The sequence below is a fragment of the Melopsittacus undulatus genome, chromosome 1 (genome assembly GCF_012275295.1).
Source record: "Melopsittacus undulatus isolate bMelUnd1 chromosome 1, bMelUnd1.mat.Z, whole genome shotgun sequence".
In the NCBI taxonomy this organism is placed as follows: Eukaryota; Metazoa; Chordata; class Aves; order Psittaciformes; family Psittaculidae; genus Melopsittacus; species Melopsittacus undulatus.
The window spans coordinates 22,494,405-22,518,439 of NC_047527.1; the positions used below are offsets into that span (position 1 = coordinate 22,494,405).

The 24,035-nt window shown below is 40.6% G+C and overlaps 1 protein-coding gene across 1 annotated transcript in view; it reads right to left on the minus strand.

Annotated features, from left to right (window-relative positions):
• VPS13B (vacuolar protein sorting 13 homolog B) overlaps nucleotides 1-23,259 on the minus strand; it is a 449,503-nt gene extending 426,244 nt beyond the window's left edge. Inside the window, exons 1-3 of the mRNA XM_034068500.1 lie at nucleotides 23,105-23,259; nucleotides 22,230-22,407; nucleotides 12,544-12,687 (exon numbers count right to left, since the gene is read on the minus strand). Of these exons, the coding sequence (XP_033924391.1) occupies nucleotides 12,544-12,687; nucleotides 22,230-22,376 (291 nt within the window). The 5' untranslated portion in view covers nucleotides 22,377-22,407; nucleotides 23,105-23,259. The remainder of the gene's footprint in view (nucleotides 1-12,543; nucleotides 12,688-22,229; nucleotides 22,408-23,104) is intronic.
• Nucleotides 23,260-24,035: the final 776 nt, after the last annotated feature.

The window sequence follows — 24,035 nt, forward strand, 5'->3', positions numbered from 1 at the left end:
GCAAAGAAATAAATATTTACTGTTAAAGTTCACGTTTGTTTAACAATTGGAGTTAAATTAGGAAGTTGACTGAGACAACTGGATAGTCCAGAGTATTGCCAACAGCACAGTAGAATTTCCTTGGGGTTCTAAGACCTCTAAAATAGGTAAGACAGGGTTTTTTTTCTTCAAAGAGCAAGTGTCCATTTAAAGGTGAACATTTCCCTGTTCTTTGGAAGAAGTACAGCTCACTGGGATAAGAGTTTATTACTCCTCGTAAAGCGTTCAAAATAAAATACAGTCTACATCAGTTATGCATCAAAATTATTTAGCAGGGACCACTCTAAGTGCAGATACTGTAAGGTAAGTCACAAGGAAAAGGTGAATAAAGGGAATTTTTCTGCTTAAGTTTAATAACTATATCTAATAAATTATAATCGAATCACACCTTTTTAGAGAAAATATCACTCCTTCCAAAAGGAACAAGCTATAATTTCAGAATGCACTTTGTACATGAAAGAATTAAGAGTATTTGGCGCTTGGAATTTTAAGATGCTTTTACCAAAGGTGGATAAATTACAGGTTTTTTCCACTACAAAATCTGTAATCATGCCCATTCTGAAATAGTAGGGTTTCCTATAATGAGGAGCTAAAATACATTCCAACAAATTTAACTATGCTTTAATCTATCAACAAATGAGGAAAAACTACTTCCTCTCCAAGGAAATATTTTTAAATGCATTACCTCACCTCATTCCCTGTTAAACCATACCAATCCAAACTCTTCACCTGGCTACATAAAACAAAGCTGGATTGTAGGGTCCTGATTTGATGTCAGCTGGACTGGGACAAATCTGGAATTACTCCAAAGTAAATCAATTGAGGTATTCCAGACCTACGCCAGGGAAAGCTGAATCAGAATCCGACCCTAGACTTCTAGGAATTATGCCAAAGATGATATATAAATCCTTTCACCCTATAGCTTGGAACAAAGACACTGACTATTGGCATTGCATTCCCTTGCTGAAAGTAGTTCAGAAAAAAAGCAAAGTAAAAATCAGTAAAGGTACAAGGATTACTCTTAATCTTTCTACTTTATACACCTGTATCTACACAGCAAAACAGCTTCTCTGTACTTTATAAGTAGAAATACACCACTTACATGTTAGTATTTGCATTTGCCTTAGTAAATCTATTTTCTAGAATATAAATCAGCAAGGGTGTAGTATCTAGTTTCAACTCCTATATCTACTTGCCCATCTGCAGAATTAAAATAAATAAATACTTTTGCTGGTTTCTACTTTCAGTAATCAAGTGTATCAAAAAACATTTTTTCTACCTACTAATCTCTTGACTTTTTTTTTCCAGAAACATACCACATTCAGCTGCACTAAAAGTAATTCTAGTGCATTCACACTCAAATCCACCACAGCTTTGAGATCTACAACTTGTTCCAAAGTTCTAAAAGGCAAGTTACAACTGCTACACCTTTAACTTACTAGGCCATTCATTTTCTTACTATGATGTTGGTTTGCTACATGTAATCACCTCAATTACCACCTACAAGAACAGCTTTAAAGCAAAAACAAAATACTGGATACTACCCTAGCTGGTACAGAACAAAACTGTTATTTACATTTCAACAATGCACTTTCTAATTGATGCTTTGCTGAAAGTTCAACCTGACATTCGGTTTCCAAGTTCATTTTGCAGCCTCAAAATCCTTTGTGTATCTTCTTCACCTTTTCTCTCCACACTACAAATTCAGCTGATTTGATCTGTAAAAAACCCTAATATTCACAATCTTAATGTAAGCTTTCTAGAAAATAGCTGTACTACATAGTGTAAATACTCAATCTGGGGTCTGCAGTCTTCTAGTGATTACAGAACATGTGAACTGCAGAAGTAAACACTGTTTTGGCTGGTTTGAGGGAAGGAAGGAATTAAGTTGAACATACCCAGACTACCATTCAGCTGGGCACAAGCAAGAGTGTCTGCTCACAAACCTTCAGGAAAGAGCTTTACTCTGTTACCACTGCCTTACAAAAAAAGGGGAGTAACAGGGAAATTATGACTATGCAAAGCAACTGTGTACTAGGTGCTATTAGTGTTTCTTGTCCCAGTTGTTCCCCTTTACCCTCAAGCAGTAATGAAAAGTAGCTGGATAGAAAGCTGCCTTTAACATGCATTTATACACACACACAAGCAGAAAGAACCAGCTTTCTACACCAGTGCAGCACAACAGGTAAGTAGGTCTGATGCTTCCTTACTTGTTAAGTATCTAAAGCAGTAAGTAGGAAATAGGGAACTATAGTTTTAAATGAGTAAAAGAAACAACATCAGCTTCCTCCAAGGAAAAAACCTCTCCCCTCCACATGGGCAACACTACTGAACTGTCAACTTCTGACATATTTCACAGGTAAAATGGGAATAACAGAAGTGGGAAATGTATGGATGTTAAGTGTCAAATAAATGTGTAAGAAGCACCTCACTAAAATGGAATTGTATGGTAGGACTCATACAGAGATGAGCACAGAAACATGACTACAGATGCAGAAAAGAGAAGCACTTGCTTTTGGTTAAAATAACCAATGGATATTTTGTTAATAGTGGCACTTGGCAGACATTTATAAGTTTTCATGGGCATGACTAAAGAGAAATGTGCACATTTGGTGGTCAAGGAGCTTTACTGTTTGTTGGTGTACATAGTTTGATTTCTTTTTTTTATAGAACGTAAGTTACAGTCAAATATCAGAATCCATTTTAGAGAATGTTATAGAAACAAAAAAGAGGAAGGGGGGAGAGAAAAGAGAGAAAAATGGGTTAAAATGACTATTACTCGTTCCCTATTTGATAACAATAAAATATTCACAACAATATGCAAGTTTCCACAACTAAGACCTGGTGAAACACTTTAGCCAGGACATACTCCCAGCATGGTTTGCAGCTTCTACACCAACAAATCTCTACCCATAATACACTCCAGTTCCAGGCAAAGTCTTTATATTGACATCTAGGTCTTGTTTTCAGAAACAGCAGCATATATCCAGAAAGCTCAGAACACCTCAATTTTCATCAATTAAAATAATTACTTTCCACCAACAATAATACTATTGAGAAAAATCATATGAACATGTTTATGAACATACGTTGATTTAATGTTAGATTTTGAGATTCTGAATTCTTACCATATTATTTCCCAGTCAACTCAGTTTTGAAAGAGGAGATAGTCTGCTTCTTCATTCCCTATGTTGAGTTGATACTACAAAGTGCATTGACATGGCATTGCAACAGACAGACACCCTGTCTTGCATAATCTCTAGTCCCAGAAAACGACTGCAGCCCAGAAAGCCAAAATTCTCTCTGGCTGTACCAAAAGGAGTGTGACCAGCAGGTTGAAGGAGGTGATTCTGCCTCTCTACGCCTCTGAGACCACAACTGGAGCACTGTGTACAGTTCTGGTGACCCCAACATAAGAAGGACACGGAGCTGTTGGAACAAGTCCAGAAAAGGGCCACGAGGATGATCAGGGGATGGGAGCACCTCCCATGTGAAGGCAGGCTGAGAAAGTTGGGACTGCTGGGCCTGGAGAAGAGAAGCTGTGCGGTGATCTCACAGAAGCCTTTCAGTATCTGAAGGGGCCCTACAAGGATGCTGGAAAGGGAATCTTCATCAAGGACTGTAGTGATAGGACAAGGGGTAATGAGTTAAAACTTAAGCAGGCAAAATTCAGGCTAATATAAGGAAGAAGTTCTTTAGTGTCAGGGTGGTAAGGCACTGGAACAGGTTGCTCAAGGAAGTTCTGAATGCTTCATCCCTGGCAGTGCTCAAGGCCAGGTTGGATGGAGTCTTAGGTGAACTGGTTTAGTGTGTGGTGTCCCTGCCTATGACAGGGGGGTTAGAACTAGACGATCTGAATGCCTTTCCAACCCTAACTATTCTATGGTTCTATGACATGAGCATTTGGGGTACATTTGGTTTGGGGTACATTCTACCCATCCAGAAAATTGCTAACAGAATTTCCATACTCACATTCCCCAGTCTGAGACAGCAGAATGACTCAAGTATTGTCAGATTTTAAACTCTGCTACTGAAAGTAAGATTTTCTGGGACCTCTGAAGCTGAAACAAATGAATTATAATTTCTTGCCTTATAGGTTAAAACAGATTCAAACTGCAATGCTTTCTGTGTAGTTGTGATCCCAAGGTGCCTTCCATAGACAACATCTCAGTCATTAAATATATCTCGACATCACTAAACATGTTGTTCACCATAATTTACAATTCCTAATACCCCTCACCTTCTATGAAAGTTAAGATTTTGGGTGATTATTGGTCTATAAAACTTAGAAACAACTTGGCCTTAATGGATCCAAGTGACAATACTCTGGTCCTTTTATGCTTGAATAATGAAGAAAATTTTCAACACTTAGTGGAGTTGCAAGTGAAGATGCTAGTGGATTTTTACTGGCTTCTGATTGATATTAGTGACATAAGTGTCTATTGCATTCAGCTTAATAGCCTGTAAACATTAGGAGCCAATGTGCAATTAAATGTTTGCATCTTTCTTTTCCTACTTGGAGGCAGCACATTCTAGCAAAAGACCAGGATGATGTCCTGCATAAAACCAACTAACTTTAAAAGGCATGCTCCAAACATGTCCCTTGTGCTAAGTTCACAATTTCCATCAGATTTATGATGTTAAGCGCCTACTTTTGTAAATATGCTAGGACTCTATATCAAGACAGAGATGACTCTAGAAAAGCTGTCTTGAAAATGCACATATCCTGCAAACATCCTGTTAATCAAACTTTACCTGCTAAATGAAGAAAATTGGAGCTGCGGTCTCTGCAGCTGTAGGGCTGCTTAACAGCCTACAGGAAGGTCATATATTAAGTGAGGTGCATAACTAGCACCTCAAAAGCACTTGAAAAAGAGCTCAGTCTCCAAACCTGGAACATTGATTTGGGAGTTAAAATGAAGTTCATGTGCAGTTAGATGCATAAATTAAAATATTAATGTAGATAACAAATATTTATACATAAGTAAATATAAAGCTAACTGTATCCTGGGATGCATCAAAAGGAGCATGGCCAGCAGGTCGAAGGGGGTGATCCTGCTCCTCTACTCTGCTCTCAGGAGACCTCACCTGGAGTACTGTGTGCAGTTCTGGTGTCCTCAACACAAAAAGGACATGGAACTGTTGGAACAAGTCCAGAGGAGGGCCACGAGGATGATCAGGGGCTGGAGCACCTCCCGTATGAAGACAGGCTGAGAAAGATGGGGCTGTTCAGCCTGGAAAAGATAAGGCTGCGTAGAGATCTCAGCAGCCTTCCAGTATCTGAAGGGGGCTTATAGGGATGCTGGGATGGACTGTTCATTAGCAACTGTAGTGATAGGAAAAGGGGAAACAAGTTCACACTTAAACAGGGGAAGTTTAGACTGGATATAAGGAGGAAGTTCTTTACTGTTAGGGTGGTGAGGCACTGGAATGGGGTGCCCAGGGAAGCTGTGAATGCTCCATCCCTGGCAATGTTCAAGGCCAGGCTGGACAGAGCCCTGGGTGATATGGTTTAGTGTGAGGTGTCGCTGCCCATGGCAAGGGGTTTGGAACTAGATGATCTTAAGGTCCTTTCCAACCCTAACTATCCTATGATTCTATATTTCTGTCCTTAAATTTAAAGGACAAGCAGACTAATTTTTTTGAGGGCAATGGGTTGTTTAAAACTTCAAAAGGGTTTTTTCCTCTTTGGGTAGGCCACATTTCCCAACACACAACAGACATCTTGAAAAGGCAATGAGTCAGTCTAAGCCAATATAGCTTAACAGTACCAAAAAACAAATAATCCTTAATTCTAAAGATTTAAATTTTAGAAAACAAAAAAAGCAATTTAGAACTGATGACAGGAACCATAGTCCGTAAGTCTATCAAACCAACCGTATGAGATACAAAGTACCACAAGGCACCTAGGGAATTAGAGGTCTTGAACTCCGAAACCCCAGCAGTTGACATTTTTACTTCTGGAAGAAGCTTGTTTTTAAACAGTGGTCCTCCACCAGTATAACAACTTAAGATAATCTATATATGTCAAATTAGCTTTAGAACTACTAGCACTCCATTGCGAAGAATGTCTTTTGATCATTTTTGCGAACTGAAGAAAACCATCACTTTAGAAAGAGCCAATTCAGAGGAGAGAGGGAGCAATAAAAACAGGAACTTCAGAGCTACACTTCCAAAATTTGAAAAGCAGAAATACTTTGCTCTCTACCAGGACTGAATTAAATTCCCATAGCACACAGGAGTACAAAACAAAGAGTGGTACCACTTAGAAGGTGTCTACGCACAGTAATGAGACTATATTTTTATGTTTGTCAATATGAAGGACATCAGGACTTCACTTGTTCATTCCTAAGAAAGAAATTTCATTATGACAGTCTGAAGTGCAGCTGCACTACTTAGTTGTGCCAATGTCCATTATCTTCCTTGTTAATCACTGCATCCTCACCTGCCTAAAATTCTTCCAATTAACTGTGAAGTTTTCTTGACAAATGATCTCATACCAGAAGGTTCTGCTCTTTACGCAGAGCTCAAGACACTGTTGGAAGTAGGATATTAATATTAATTTGCTATCTCCTGTCCATGTCAAATACACAGATATCAAGTGCTGGAACTTGCCTGAAAAACAGACCCTGCTTGACTACCACACTTAGGCTTTTTTTCTTCTAGTTTAAGAGAAATTGCATTCTGAGGGAGCAATTACAGACTGCAGAACATTTGCTACTTAAATCATTATAAAAAATGAGTGATAAAAATCTATCATTCTGGAAGTTTAGATTCTGCTTTCTTACCTTTTTCCTCAAACCCCAGATAAGAGGAACATATACTTTTTACTACAGTCTCAGAAGATGCTAGGGGGTGTGCTTTCATAAAGGAGAAGAGAGGAGAATAAAAGTGGTGTTCACACCATGTCAGTAAGTAGATGTTTTGTGAGATTACTAATGGCACAGACATGCTAACTATAAAAAGCAGAGAATTAGCCACTAAGTGTGGGTTAGAGAGATTTTATGCACTAAGTCAGCCAGAACAACATCTGGAAAGACCCACAATCAGTCTAGTAGGATTCACCATGCCCCTAATCTGAGACTACACCATGGCTGGTGATCACAGAACATTGATTCTATTAAAAACTTTCACAAGGCAATTGCTCTTATTAATTTCAGTTAACTGCTGGAGCACATTACCATGCTCCTAGAATACATTTTCCTTTTAGTTTCATCCAACAGAGATTCAGTTCATTAGCTCCAAGACCAACTCATGACAGAGGTCAAAGTAAAGTAAGATTGGACAGCCAGATTTTTTCAAAAGCACAAATTTTATCTGAACTACAGCATAAAGAGGTACACCGATAAGGTCTCGTTCAGAAAACAACACGCAAGCTGAGAAAAGGCAACATTTATTCACTAGATACTATGGCTCCAACTGTTACAGGCACTGAACCGAAAACTGTAACTCTACACCCAGCTCCTGGCAGTTTCCTTACCTTGCAACACCAGCACTAGCACAAAGCCATACCTTTGCCTTGCATTCTGTTCATTACACTTGCAATTTGCAAAGTGCATCCATTTGAACATAAAAAAAATACAAAAACGAAAATAACAAAAAAAAACCAAACCCACAACCTATTGAAAATCATTGTTATTATACAATCTCAATACATTTTGTGATAACCACCAGGCTGATTTCAGAATCATAGAACATTTAGGTTGGAAAGGACCTTTAAGATCATCTAGTCCAACCATTAATCGTTTTGACAATATCCTTCTTGAACTGCATTCAAAAATCCAACCTCCTTAGTAAGAATACAGCCCCAGCTACATTTTTGACTGCTTTTCTGTTCCTGAATCTGGTTCCACAGAAAATATGCCTGACACAGTGGACTTGGCCTCTCTTTTTAGAGATGTATAATGTTGACATTTGCAGGCCTAAATATTTCAAGGACTGAAACTATCAAGTTTTAAATCTTTCTAACAAGCATTTAATTTTCAGCCAGTTGGAGACTGCTTAGAAGACAAGCTGGCAGAAAGAAAGGAAAACATATCTTGTTTCCATCTTTCATGTACATGTGTACTGTCATGATAAACTGGGGGAATGTTACAACAACCACAAAGTTCAGCTGCAGCGGGCACTCCTACATTCCCTGTCATGCCTGGTCATCTACAGTTTGTGTGGTCAGAAAAGCACTCAAAATTACTAAAATGGTAATAGGGACTTAGGTAAGCAAGCCAGCTATTCAGGTTGAGGCAATGCTATGGCAAGGGACTGACTTGTACAGCTAGAGTATTAAGAAATGCGTCCACAGGCATCTGAACAAATTCACAGCAAAGGCAATTTCTTCTTTTGGCAGCAGAATTACTGCAATTTACAATGTCAGATACCTTGCTTTTAAAGTCTTTTCATATGAATGTGCTTAGTAGAAAAAAACAGAAGTAAATTACATGGTCACTCTTGCTTGCCCAGCTAGAACATATGAATATTAATCCATTTTTAAGCAAAGCTGTTCAGTACCTCCTCTTCAGCCACTCACATGAAAACACTGGATATTCAAAGACAAGTGTCTGAACCAAATGCTCCAAACACTCTTCTAGCAGGTGCATTTACTGCTTCTTCTGCTGAAAGAGTATGTTTACTAAGTATTTTTGCAAGAGGTTTGTAGGACATGGTATTTCTCCCTTAGAAATATAATATCCTTGACAGAAAAATCTCCCACCTAAAACACATGTTTTCTATGAACAGTTTGATGTGAGAAGAACTCTTCAGACTAGAGTTCTTGACAGAAAATGGCATAAAATCCAACTAAAGGCTCTGCCAAAACTTCCCAAACCTTTGGAAAAGATTCAACTACTCAAAGTCCAATTTACATATAGGATTTTTTCCATTTAAAGTAATATGCAAAACTGTTCTTATTACTTACATACACTTATTTGCATGCACACACACACACAAATGGATGAAATCCCCTTTGCTATATTAAGCTATTAAAACACAAATAAAATCAACATGAGCTGGCTGCTTAACGATGAATTTTGTATTAACCTCATCATTAACCTTAGATCATAACATTAGTGATCACATAGTTTGCTTCGTGTAGGACAGCTGCCGATACAACCTTCACCTTAAATTTCACATACAAGTATTAAAACTCAGTATCAGATTAACCGAATTAAAGATAACACTATGGAAATAAGTAATGAAAATATTTCACACATAAAGACCTTGATCTTCTACATCAGCAGATGAAAAGCAGAATGGTGAGCCACTACAAACTCAGGGTTGGTCCTCTTACTTCAAGTCTATTTTTGCTGTCACTGAACAGCATACATATACACTCAAAAGAAATAAAGAGCACTGCTTGTCCATACAGCCACATTCAACTGAACTTTTACAACCCAGGTGAGAAGAAGAAAAACAGCAAAGCACTGCCTCAGACCTAGAGCTAGCTTTACCGCCTAAACCAAAAACTTCATAAACTATACCTTCAAACACAAGCTTTCTGTCTTTACTTTCAAAGTCCTTAATAACCTGTCCTGCATAGCCTATCTACCATCTTAATCATTACCCAGTCACGATCAATTTCTACTTTTAGCATTCTTTGATGGCAGTCTCTACTGATTGTCAGATAAGAATATGTCTGCTATTCGGACAGTCATGATTGTGGGCTGTTTTCCACTGTTTCCACAACGTTATTACACTCCTTCAAAACTTTCTTTGTAGTATCTCACAAAAAGAACAGTGCTTAATTGTCTGTATGCTGATCCAAACAACTATTTGGCTTCCCTGTGCTCCTGTGACCACTTGTATGTAACAGTTTTCCATGATTCCATAGTTATCCTTGGGGTAGGGAAAATTTTCATCTTCATATGCATCAGCATACTCCTGATGCACTTTGTCCTGATTAAAGACAAGGACACAGAAGTGAAGTAGTAACACAGATAAAACATGTCTCCTTGAATCTCCTGATTTGCATCAGTTCCAAAACTAAAACCCGCAGAATTCAAGGTTGAACACAGAGATTAGTCTTGTGGTTAGCTGTAACATCAGGAAGGTGAATAAAACACACACAGGCTTATCGCAGCCAATTTGCACCATATGAATTTCAAAGGAAAAAGCAATGACCTTTGAAAGGCTCAAACTTTGAAATTCACTGACAATATCACTAATTCTACACCGTGGATTTTGTATATTACCAGGCGAACTCACCACTTATACAACATTTCTCCTTAGAAAAGGAGACTATTAGCATAAAACTAGAAGTTGAGCTATTACGGTCTGCTCCAAACTTTCAGCTAAGGAGATGCTGAAATAGCATAAACAATAAAAAACCAACCAACCTAGCACTGAAACTGAACTATGACACAGCATCAGAGTAAAAGCACAGACGTAAAAAAGCACTCCCCAGGGGGCTGAAGCTCCTCAAAAACATACAAAAGGAGAGAGATTTTTTTGCTTACAAAAATCTGTAGGGTCCACTCGACAATAGCTTCCAACAACACTGTGTATTTGAATCCCCACAGATCTTCAAAATCAATAAGCTTTGAAGTAGCCCCTTTCCAAAGAATACACATCACACTAAACTGAGGTCAGAAACTTTATTTTTTGCTCAGGTGAAATTATGCACATGCTTATTAGAAGTTTGAACTGAGGAAGGAAATGTGGGATCACGCCCATCAATTTTTGAGAACTAAACTTTCTTGCTATTTACACTCTTCATTGATATGAAGTTCTTGGCAGAACAGCTCCAGTTGGTACTAAATTCACTATGTTCCATAGATATATTTTATTTCACTCAGGTTTTTTATTTACTGATTGCAAACATTTTTATGACAATTGGCTTTGGCCAAACACACTGTCACACTGGAAGTTAGAACACAAGAATCTGTCTAAACATTTTCTTTTTATAAAAAACTTTCAAATAGTAATTTAAGAAATAAAATTAAAGCTGTCAACTTTTAAAAACATATCCTCAGAAAACAGCATAAAACTGTTTTCATTTACATTCTTGTTAGTCAAAGATAATCCTCCTATGGCATAGACCCAAATTTTAGCCTTCTGAATGCACATACCTCTGAATAATTTGTTCAAATGTCAGTTGCAATTTTCAAAAATCCTTTCTTGCCTCTGAATCTTAAACATCTGTAACAAATACCTGTTTTGAGAGTGCTTTACATTTGTGACACTTGACCTTTTACTGTATGCACCACAAAATTTAAGTTTCAAATGCCATGCAAGCAGGAAATCTGATCATTCCAGCAGTAGCCATCTGCATGGTCCAATATCAAACATGAGTTCTGGGTTGCACAAAGTCATAGGCTACAGATCTTTTTCTGCAGCTTCTATAATTAGTTGCAATTTGCTGCCTCTAAAACATTTCTTATGGAACATCTGGCCTTAAAATCTTACCTTACCATTAGAAAAGTACTTAGCATTTGGCTGTTGGGGTGCATACATGTGTGTATATGCACGCATGCACACAGAGTGAACTACAGAATGCAAGTATATGCTTTGTAGGTGGCACACATAGGTCTAGAGATTTCTATTCCAGCAAAAAAAAGCCTTTTAGCTCTGTAACAATAAAAGAATATTACAAGAAATATTAAACATAATGGAAATGTGTTTTCAAATGTTTCTGCTGGCTTATGTCTAATTATTGATGTTAAATGTTAACAGCTCATCAAGCACCCTACCAAACACTTGAGAGCTTTGCACAAGCTGGAATTTTCTTTTGCATTATCCTTAATATAGCTGGAGGACTGTGTTGAAATTAAAATGTTAACAAGGCTTTAAAAAGAAAACAACCAAAAAAAAACCCCAACCACAAAAACTCCCCAGGGTTAAAGCACCATACTAAAAAAAAAAAAAAAAACAAGTTCAACATTAAAATACTGAAGTACTTTTTGTTAACTAAGTTAGACATATAACAAAATAGAGCCACTGCATATTTCAGTTTCATTGTGTCAGAGGAAAATCTTTCCTGAGCCTGTGAAACAGTGTAATGGCAAATTATTGAAAGCAACAAAACAAAAAGCCCTTTGAAACCCTTTCATGTAAGAAAGCTTCTAAGTATATTCATGTAAACACTGTACCTTCTGAAGGGAAAAAAGAATTATACTCCAGGATATTTAAAGTACTCCTTTAATAATAACACCACATCTTTTGAAAAATGCCCAATGCTCAGTGGTGCTGCCCACAGCTGTCTCAAGCAACCACCACTGCTCCTTGGGAGGAAGAAGTTGGAAGTGTGCACGAAACTACATTGCTCTTGAAATACATTTTTTGTCAAGTCGTAAGAAAATTCCAGCAAAGCACTATTAACATGCTCTTACATCTGCAAGAACACAGCTACAGCTAATAAAGAACTAAAAATAAGCATTAACAAAGATACTAGCCAGTGAGAACAATATCAGCCTCTTAGAAAACTTTCACATGCCTGATTCTTCAGGTGGCTTTAAAGAAGGTGACCATAGAAGCTATTTTCAATGTTAGAAATGCATTCATCACATTTCTTACCTGAGCCCCATCCTTTAATTTCAAGATGCATTCCATTGTATTGATGGTGATAACAACTGGCTCTGATCCCAATTTTGTCCATGGCACATGAATTCGAAGTTCGTGAATATGCCCGCTTAAAAAGGTAAATGGTAGTTTCAGCTCCTAGCAACAACAAAAAGAGTGGTGAATGAACTACTGAAACACATCAAAATTCAAAGCATATTTGTAACTTAAAATAGTGCAGTTCTAGCACAAAACCTAAGTCAGAATTTATTCTGTCTCCCTACACCAGCAGTGTCAAGGCATGGGCCTTGACAACTAATTTACAATCACTTGCACACATACGATTAGTCTATTCAAAGGAAACACTTGGATTATTGTGTCCTTAATAATCAAAGACAACTTAGAGCCACCTCTCCTGCACGAAGCTACCGCAATATGTGTCACTGTTCAAGGGACAAGTAGAAATGAACCACGTGAAAGTAAATAAATACTTAAAGTCATACACAACCTGCATTATTCTGAAGAACACAAATTTGGAATTAAACAAACATTGACAAAGCCACAGCAAGTCAATTTCTTAAAAAATATTTTAGTTATAAGAGACTGGAGCTTAAGATTGGCCCACTGTGGCCACATTCACAACAAACTGCTCAGTAAATACAAAGTTATTAAATTTTTCATTCACAAATTCGATAATCCCTCACAAAGGCCTAATGTGTATAACACACTGCTCTAAAAACTGGTGCAAGTCAGCCCATAACTCCTAACAAACGCCTGGCACTGCACCCAGTCAATACATAGATCACACTTCTATAGGACAGCCCCAGTGAACCAGCTGCTGCTGCATGCAGTGAATCAGCAGAAAACAAGGTGCCAAGGTTTAAATTCTTCAGATATGAAGTGCTGAATTTCCTCCAGTAGCTCCAGGGGTTGTCCTGGGAATCACAAGCTTAACATTTATCAGACAAATGGTCAGGTTAGAGACCTGGTCCCAGAGCTAGACATCAAGATTTGGAATAAGGAGATAAGTGCTTAGTGCAAAATAAACCCATATTTGATATTATTACATAATTTTAAGTCAGCATTTTCAATACTAAGTATTCTAATGATAAGGCTTCAGTGATAATATATTTCCTGATCTCCTATCCTGACACTCTTGGCTATAAAGGTGTTAAGCCTTAATGGAGAAAGAACAACAGATGTCTTCAGCTGGAGTTGCTTATAGCCTGGTGTTTGTGTCTTCACTGTAGATGCTGGGAACTACAGGTGTGAATATTCTCAGGTTGAGGAGGAAGTGAATCTAAGTCTCACAGATACTCAGCAATAGTTCTCACCATTACAATAGAATATTTTCAGTTGGAAGTGGCCTACAACAATCATCTAGTTCAACTGCCTGACCAATTCAGGGCTGACCAAAAGTTAAAGCATGTCACTAAGGGCATTATCCAAATGCCTCTTAAAAACTGACAGGCTTCGGGCATTGAACACCTACCTAAGAAGACTGTTCCAATGTTTGACCACCCTCTCAGTTAAGAAATTCTTCCTGCGGTCAAGACTGAACCTCCCCTGGCTCAGCTTTGAACTATTCCCGCAAGTCGTATCAGAGGATACCATGGAAAGAACTCAGCACCTCCATCTCTCCTTACTGTCCTCAGGAAGCTGTAGAGAGCAATGAGGTCACCCCTCAGCCTACTTTTCTCCAAACTAGACAAGCCCAAAGTCCTAGCCATTCTTCATAGGACATTCCTTTTAGCCCTCTCACCAGCTTTGTTGCCCTCCTCTGGACACATTCAAAGACCTCCACATCCTTCTTAAATTGTGGTGCCCAGAACTGCACACAGTGCTTAAGGTGAAGCCATACCAACACCACATACAGCAGGACAGTCACCAACTTTGACCAGCTGGCTATTCTTTGATGGACTGCAGGATGTCGTTTGCCCTCTTGGCTGCCAGGGCATACTGCTGATGCACATTGAGCCTGCTGTCAGTCAGCACCCCAAAGGTTCTTAACTGTTGTATTTCTTAGTAAACTCAGGGACATAAACCTTTGTTCAGCAGAATTTGCCTGGCAACCTGGGACTTTGGCACCTTTGCACCTTGGCTCAATTTAGGTACTAGGTATTTGCATGCTTTGACTCAGTACTCCTATGAATGAGCAGAAGTTAAATAGAGAAGGTCTGTGAAAATCTGAGATCAAGCAAGTAAGGTGGTGGGGAATTTTAGACAAACATCCAGAAGTGGATCCAGAAAGCCTATTTTCCTACACTGCCAGACTTTAGTCCTACCCCTGCTGTACAGAAGTTCTACAATAATAAAATTTGAGGACAATGTATTTTGCATTTAGTACTTGGCATATATAGTAAGTCTACCTTCTGTGAAGCTAGTTAATATTATGTACCTAACATCTTGAAACTGTATTCAAATCTTAGTGGCATGTTTTGGAAGCCCACTAAATTTTTTTTCATAGTAGTTATTATGTCATAAGTTCCAAGTTGAAATAACTATCACTGCAACTGTGACAGGTTAGAATCTTGACTCTAATTAGTCATCCAAAAGATAAGCCACCTATTCAGGGAAGGGCTCGTTGGAAATGTGACTCTCCAGCGAAGTCTTGGATGCAGTGATCACAAGATGGTCGAATTCAAGGTCCTCAAGACAGTGAGAAGAGTGTGCAATAAGCTCACTGCCCTGGACTTCAACAGAGCAGACTTTGGCCTCTTCAGAAACCTGCTTAGCAAGGTTCCATGGGATATAGCCCTTGAGTGTAAGAGGACCCAAGACTCTTGGTTAATATTCAAGGATCACCTGCTACAAGCTCAGGAGTGTTGCATCCCAACTAGAAGGAAGTGCAGCAGGAGGGGCACGAGACCTCCTTGGATAGATAAGGAGCTGCTGAGAAAAATTCACAAGAAAAAAGAGACTTATAAAAGGTGGAAGCAAGGACAGGTGGCCTGGGATGAATACAGGGATATTGTCAGGGTAGTTAGGGACCAAGTTAGGAAAGCTAAGGCCCAGTAGTTGGAGCTAAACTTGGCAAGGGATGTTAAAGATAATAGGAAGGGATTTTATAGGTATGTATCAGCTAAAAAACAGACTAAGGATAATGTAGCCCCCCTCCGGAAGCTTTTGGGAGAACTGGCTACACAGGACTTAGAAAAGGCTGAGGTTCTGAATGGCTTCTTTGCCTCGGTCTTCACTGGCAAAGGCTCTGACCACACCACCCAAGTCTTGGAGGTCAGACACAGGGACTGTGAAAACTTAGACCTTGGGCCCACTGTAGGAGAGGATCTGGTTCGAGACCATCTTAAGAACCTGAATGTACACAAGTCCATGGGACCTGATGAAATCCATCCACAGGTCCTGAAGGAGCTGGCGAATGAAGTTGCAAAGCCACTGGCCATCATATTTGAAAAATCATGGCAGTCAGGTGAAGTTCCTGATGACTGGAAAAAGGGAAATACAACCCCCATTTTCAAGAAGGGGAGAATGGATGACCCGGGGAATTAAAGACCAGTCAGTCTCACCTCTGTGGCTGGCAAAATCTGGGAGCAGATGCTCTTGGAAGGCATGCTAGGGCACATGAAAAACAACAAGGTGCTTGGTGACAGCCAACATGGCTTCACTAGGGGAAAATCCTGCCTGACCAATTTGGTGGCCTTCTATGACGGGGCTACAAAAGTGACGGACAGGGGTGGAGCAGTTGACGTCATCTACCTGGACTTGTGCAAAGCGTTTTACACTGTCCCACACACCATCCTTGTCTCTAAATTGGAGTGTCATCAATTTGATAAGTGGACCACTCGGTAGATAAAGAACTGGCTGGATGGCCACACACAAAGAGTTGTGGTCAACGGTTCAATGTCCGTCTGGAGACCAGTAACGAGTGGTGTCCCTCAGGGATCGTGTTGGGACCGGTCTCGTTTAATATCTTTGTCGCTGACATGGACAATGGAATTGAGTGTGCCATCAGCAAGTTTGCCAATGACACCAAGCTGTGTGGTTCTGTTGATACGCTAGAGGGAAGGAATGCCATCCAGAGAGACCATTACACACTTGTGAGGTGGGCTGATGCCAACCTCATGAAGTTTAACCATGACAAGTGCAAGGTCCTACACCTGGGTCGGAGCAATGCTAGGCACAGCTACAGGTTAGGCAAAAAGGAAATTCATGGTAGTCCTGCGGAGAAGGACTTGGGGGTGTTAGTCAATGAGAAAATGAACATGAGCCAGCAGTGTGCACTCACAGCCCAGAAAGCCAATTGTATCCTGAGCTGCATCAGGAGGAGCGTGACCAGCAGGTCAAAGGAGGTGATCCTGACCCTCTACTCTGCTCTCAGGAGACCTCACTTGGAGTATTGTGTGCAGTTCTGGTGCCCTCAACATCAAAAGAACATGAAACCGTTAGAACAAGTCCAGAGGAGGGCCACATCCTTGTGGGGTGAGGGGACTGGAACACCTCCCATATGAAGACAGGCTGAGAAAGTTGGGGCTGTTCAGCCTGGAGAAGAGAAGGCTGTGTGGAGACTTCACAGCAGCCTTCCAGTATCTGAAGGGGGCTTATAGGGATGCTGGGGATGGACTGTTCATTAGGGACTGTAGTGATAGGACAAGGGGAAACAAGTTCAAACTTAAACAGGGGAAGTTTAGATTCGATATAAGGAAGAAATTCTTTACTGTTAGGGTGGTGAGGTACTGGAATGGGTTGCCCAGGGAGGTTGTGAATGCTCCATCCCTGGCAGTGTTCAAGACCAGGTTGGATGAAGCCTTGGGTGATATGGTTTAGTGTGAGGTGTCCCTGCCCATGGCAGGGGGGTTGGAACTAGATGATCTTGAGGTCCTTTCCAATCCTAACTATTCTATGATTCTTACCCACAAGTACCTACCACCATCAAAGTGACGACAACAACTCCTAATAGGAGCAACGTTAAGGAACACTCTCTCCATTCTACAGTTGATACCACTTTAGCCTTTCTATTGGTATAACTGAGAAGTTCATCTTGCATCCAAGACCTAATAGTAGATGAAGTATATTCACTGCTAACAAAATCTTCAGAGAAGACAACTCACAACATCATAGCTATATGTTTTGTTGTTGTTGTTGTTGTAGTAAAGCTTTCAGTTTGCAAATTAGGTTTTAGGGTTTGCTGAGCTTTCATTAACTAATTTAAAAAGCCACACAACTGTCTCATGTCAGGGAACCTCCTGACTGCTACCTCAGCCATACTTACAGAAAGTCACATCTAATTCCAAGTCCCCATTCCAAAAGATGACAATTAACAGACTTCCCCATGAAAACAGCTCAAAGGAAATTGTCATTTTTTTTTTCTTTACAAAGCATTTTTTCTTCATCTAATTCACTAATATACTGAAGGATTTTAGCTGAAAGCTTCTCTCCTAAAAATTTAGCCTTAGGCTTACAGTCAACCCAAACAAAATTTTAACCCACAGAGTCTCAGTTAAGCCACTGAAACGCAAATACTGAGCAGTTCAGTACAGACATCACTACACTGGTCATACAATAAATGAAAAAGTACCTTATGTCCCACAGCTTGGGGGCAAGAGAGGGATGAAGGCAGGCACAAAAAATGTGGACTCTAAGAATACAGTCCAACTTAAGAGACAATGCTTTCATGAATCAAGACAGCAAACTATTACTTTTAACAGTAATAAAAGTAAATTTCTTTCCAGACTCGCAGATGCACAATTCTTATGTTGCTCATCAGTACCATAACTTCTATTTATAACCTGACTTGTGTTCACATGTTTAAGTTACAAGTTTACTTCAAAAGGTACTCTTTGCTGGATGAATTTAACATATTCTCATTTTTGTCTAGTTAACTGTAAGATAGTTAAAGAAACAGAAATAGGAATTCTTTCAAAATGAGGTGAGATAACCAAATGCACAGCTTATTTAGAAGACAGTTATTTCTCAAAAGAATTTGTCTGATATTATCCTAATTGCACAGCCAACTTTTCTTAAAGCCATGCAGACAAATCTTTGTTGAGCTATTTCAGTAGACAATACAAATGTGTGCCAGATTTAATAACTTGCTCATAATACAAAATATCAAAGACCATTTCTTTTTGTCCTCCTTTTCTGTGCAGTCTTGCCCCTTTCATTAAGTATTGCAAGTTTGGTGACCCACAAGTATGCAACATGATATGGAAGTATTAATATAGAATCTGGTGTGGGTTTGGAAGGCCCTTAAGATCAGCTAGTTCCAACCCTCTGCCATGGGCAGAGATGCCTCACCATAGACCATGCTGCCCAAAGTTCCATCCAACCTGGACTTGAACACCGCCAAGGAGCATTCACAACTTCCTTGGGCAACCTGTTCTAGTGCCTCACCACCCTCATACTAAAGAACTTCTTCCTTATATATCTAACCTGAATTTCCCCTATTTAAATTTGAACAAATTACCCATTGTCCTATCCCTACAGTCCCTGATGAAGAGCCCCTCTCCAGCATCCTTGTAGACCCCTTCAAATCTGATACAGCCTTCTCTTCTCCAGGCTGAACAGCTCCAACATTGTCAGCCTGTCTTCATAAAAGAAGTGCTCCAGTCCCCTGATCATCCTCATGGCTCTCCTCTGGACTTGGTGTTTGCTCCATGTCCTTCTTATGTTGAAGATACCAGAACTGTACACGAACATCCACTGAAGTGCAAGGAGTGATGGGAGAAAGAACAGACTTGTTCCCAAACGTTTTATAAGGTGCCTTGTCCACGTAGTTATCACCTATGCTACTGTACCTGAATAATCATAATACTTCCAGAAAAGCTGGAATTCTCTGAAAATATTGAAGGCTCCAGACAAAGATATCCAGGGTATGTGCATTTGTATCCAAAGCACAAAGCATGAAATTAAGGCTGTGTTTATGCCAGATAAGGAGCAGGGAACCAGGCTTAGGGTAACAGCCCTGGAAAGGACGTTAGAAGACCAGAGCAGTTAACACAACTAATCTTGGATATCACAAATCCATCCAGACAGAATTACTTCCTTTTCAAGGGAGCTCTCTGCCAGCTGCAAAGGTATTTGGATGTTGTATTACGACATACTCAAAAGAGTTTTGCTGAGCAGGCATAAGGCAGCATCCCTTCCACAAAAAAAAAAAAAAGGGAGAGAGAATAGACTTCCTAAATATAGTCTGTGCATCCCGGCAAGTTCCAAAGAATAATAAAAGCCAAAATAAGTTCACTATTTTTCACACAAACACAGAGCCAAATACTGGAAAAAACACAGAATCTCAGCTAAATTCATAGAATCATAGAATAGTTAGGGTTGGAAAGGACCTTAAGATCATCAAGTTCCAAAACCCCTACCATGGGCAGGGACATCTCACATTAAACCAAGTCACCCAAGGCTCTGTCCAACCTGGCCTTGAACACTGCCAGGAATGGAGCATTCACAACCTCCCTGGGCAACCCATTCCAGTACCTCACCACCCTAACAGTAAAGAATTTCTTCCTTATATCCAATCTAAACTTCCCCTGTTTAAGTTTGAACTTGTTTCCCCTTGTCCTATCACTACAGTCCCTAATGAACAGTCCATCCCCAGCATCCCTATAAGCCCCCTTCAGATACTGGAAGGCTGCTGTGAAGTCTCCACACAGCCTTCTCTTCTCCAGGCTGAACAGCCCCAACTTTCTCAGCCTATCTTCATACGGGAGCTGCTCCAGTCCCCTAATCATCCTCATGGCCCTCCTCTGGACTTGTTCCAACAGTTCCATGTCCTTTTTATGTTGAGGACACCAGAACTGCACACAATACTCCAAGTGAGGTCTCCTGAGAGCAGAGTAGAGGGGCAGAATCACCTACTTCAACCTGCTGGTCACGTTCTTTTTGATGCAGCCCAGGATACGGTTGGCTTTCTGGGCTGCAAGGGCTGCAAGTGCACACTGAAGCTGGCTCATGTTAATTTTCTCATTGACCAACACCCCCAAGTCCCTCTCTGCAGGGCTGCTCTGAATCTCTTCTCTGCCCAACAATTTTGTATTCATTGCATATTCACATCCCCATTCAACCTGATAAAACATTAGCACAGGTATATTATGGCAACATTTGCCTGTGCAAGAGCCATAAGATTAACAGATCTCACTGCATATTTAGGTACCCAGCTGATAAATAGGCAAAGATGAAGAGATCACCCACTAGCAAGCTGCAACTATCTGAGAGGGAACAACATAAGTGACAGCAGCAAAACCCTAACTGTACCAAATAATGTAGCAAGTTTGATATATTCATCCCAAGTTACCATTTGTTATTTGGACAAACCTTCTCTCTACACAGTATAGCAGTAGAACAAGTGGAGGTTTTCACAACCAATACAGGAGATTTCAAGACTCAGCTGGAGAAAACTGCAAGCTGATCTGACATAATACTGGTAAGAGCCCTGCTCAGAAGGTTGGACTAGATAACTTCCAGAATTCCTTTCTGAACAATCCTTCTCAGATTTCCTAATTTGAAGCCTTAAAAAAGGCTTCAAATATTCATGGGAGGCACGCATCATACCAACTGAAGTCTCGTATCCACATCAGCCTAATGGACAAGCTGTACCAATAAAATGAAAAACTTGATAGAAAATATAAATGCCACCAGACACTTCAAGTAAGACATATCAGGCTCCTTATGAAAGCACAGAAAACAGGACAAGATCTCTTGAAAGATTGTCTCCTCTTCCAGAACAGGATCAGAGATCACATTCTTTCATATTTTAAAAAGTCTCGCAGTAGAGACCATGCAGCCTCTTCAGTCTTCTCCAATGCCTCATAATCTGATTAAAACAAGGAAATTTCCCTTGACGTCCATTCTAAGTCTCTCCAAATACAATTTATTCCATTCTTTATTGTCTCATCATGTGATTCTTGTCCTATGTTGTCTCACTTTTTTTGTCCAAAATTAAAAACACATTTCATGTCTATTTAATTTTTCTTTCAGTGGCCATATTGCCTAACTCTCCCATTATTTTTGCTGCATTTCTCTCAGCTCCTTCACCTGGACTATATCTGGACACAGGACATCAGCTAAGACTCACTACATCAACATAAAACAGCTTTATGGGACTCACACATCCAACTCCTTGTCAACTCAGATAAGCACACAAGGAAACAGTTCCTCCACTAAGAGTTAATCAGCTCATATTGACAGCAGGTTCCAGATTTTGTAGCAAGTGTTTTACTTGGTCAAGCTTATCTTTCAAAGGCCAAGAGCCCCTGATCTAATTCACACAAACCAGTTGATCAACTCTGTCCCTCAGTTACTCTTAAGCTAAATACAATTGGAATGATGAAACCTGGAATTATAAAACAATACAGAGAACACAAATCAGCACAATTAAAGAGAGATCCTACTTTGTGACATTCTGAATTAGTTACTATATGCAATTAGTAAATATAACAGGAAAACCAATTAAGTTTATGTTCATACTGTAAAACAATAGTTACTGAAATAAGAAACATGTCCACAAAAAGCAGTTCTCTTCACACCCCATAACCTACAGGGTGTGCAAAGAATTACCATTCATTACCAAACAAATGGCATAGAATTAAAGCAAAAACAACTAAAGGCAGGGAAAATAAAGGACTTGTCTAAGAAGAAAACCAACAAGTACTAAATGAACATTTATCTGTGCAGACCAACCTAAATTATTTAGTCAATTTCTTTTAGATCAAAGACATAGACCGCTACTACTACAAACATACCTGTTCAAGCACATCTAGCTTTAATTCAAGTTTACTAAGTACGACATCTCCTCCCCAGAGTGACAACTGCAGATCTGAAGGCTTCAGATTCTTTATGTAGCGATTCACATAACTCATCAGAATAGGAGTAACATAGGACTCCAGCATTCTGGAAGATTTCTGTATTACAGGGCAAGCACTAAGGAAAAAAACAAGACAATGAGATATTATTCATAAATCTGTCAGCCTTATTTTCAATAAAGCAACAGTTATATTGGATGGATGAAACTTTTTATTTCAGACTCTGCTTTGTAAACATGTATGTCTATATGTAGAGATACATACACTTACATAGAAAGGTGACATACATACCAAAATGAAAGCACATCTATTTGCATTTACAAAGTTCCAGCTTATACACATACATATACTAGAACTAAAAACTGGCTTGTTCACTATCAAAAGTCAACCTAACCAAACCAAAAAGAGGAGGTCGAGCAATCTACCATGCCTTCATATAAAACTTAAATGACACAAAGCCTGTCACTTTTAATTGACAGAAATCCATATTAAAACACCCCTTTAGATACACCTCACCGACCTGATAACCTGAGCATCGTGTACACGCCAAAAACGCCATCTTCCTGCCACCCTCAATTCTAAGCAAACTAGCACCCTTAACAACCCAAGCCAAAGAGGCATTGACATTTGCCACCAATCCCCGCCACCCTCCCGCCTGTTCAGCACCCCGCTGTCCTTAGGGGACCCCACCCAGCCCCACCACCACCGCAGCCCCTCCCGGGCACACCCACGAAGCCGGGAACACCTGTCCGTACCTTCGGGACACCCCTCACACACGCCCCCCCCACCCCCACATCCCCTCAGCACCCCTTTACCTGCCCCTCCGAGGGGTGTGAGGCCCTGGCCCCGAGGCGCCGTGCCCCCGCCCTCACCGGGCCGGCCGGGACGCGGGAAGCCCGCACCGGCACCACCTTCCCCCGCTCCGGCTCCGCCGCACGGGCACTTCCGGGTTCCCCGGCGCCTGTGCTCTCCTCCAGAGTCCGCCACCGAAAGCCCCGTGGGGGCCCGGGTTTGCGGCTCAGCCGGAAGGGTTTGGCGGCAGCACCGGGGCGGGGCCGGAAGGCGGGTATGAAGCCGGCGGAGGTGACGCAATCTGCCAGGCGCTGGCGGGCGGGGCCAGGGCCGTTGGGGAGGTGGGAGTGTGAGCGGCAGAGCCCGTGCTGCGGTGTCAGCCCTTTCCTGCACAGAGCTGTAAGGCGCAGGGCAGGGGAGCTCGGGTGCTCTCAACCTGTGGTGCTGGCAGCCCGTGGGCTGTGTTGAAGCCTCAGGGTTTGCTTCTGAGAATTTGGGGCAGTCATGGTGATGGCAAACGTGTTATGTGTTTCCACTGTGTTTAATAAGGCACCCACTCAGAACGAGATCAGAACTTAAAAGCAAACCAGCTTGGGTTCTGAGTGCCACCATTCCACGTTCGAGAAGAAAGTAACATAAGAATATCTCCGATTTTGTGTACTCCCAGAGCTCAGTATGTTGATCAGAGAGCAGAGCCCTCCCCGCTGCCCTGAGACCTTTGGGGTTTGCTCCAGGGAGCAATCGAATTCCCTGGAAAAGCATGAGGTAATGGGCTCCTCACAGGTTGGCATGCGGATGATCTGGAAAAGAGCTGGGACCGTTTTCTCCAGGGTGAAGTGCAGCAGGCAGTGCCTGTGGGCATGGCTTTGATGTAGATAATGAAAAACCTTTCACAAAGGCCTCTAATTTGAGTTTTGAAGAAAAGCCCAGGATATGCCCATTGAGTTATACATT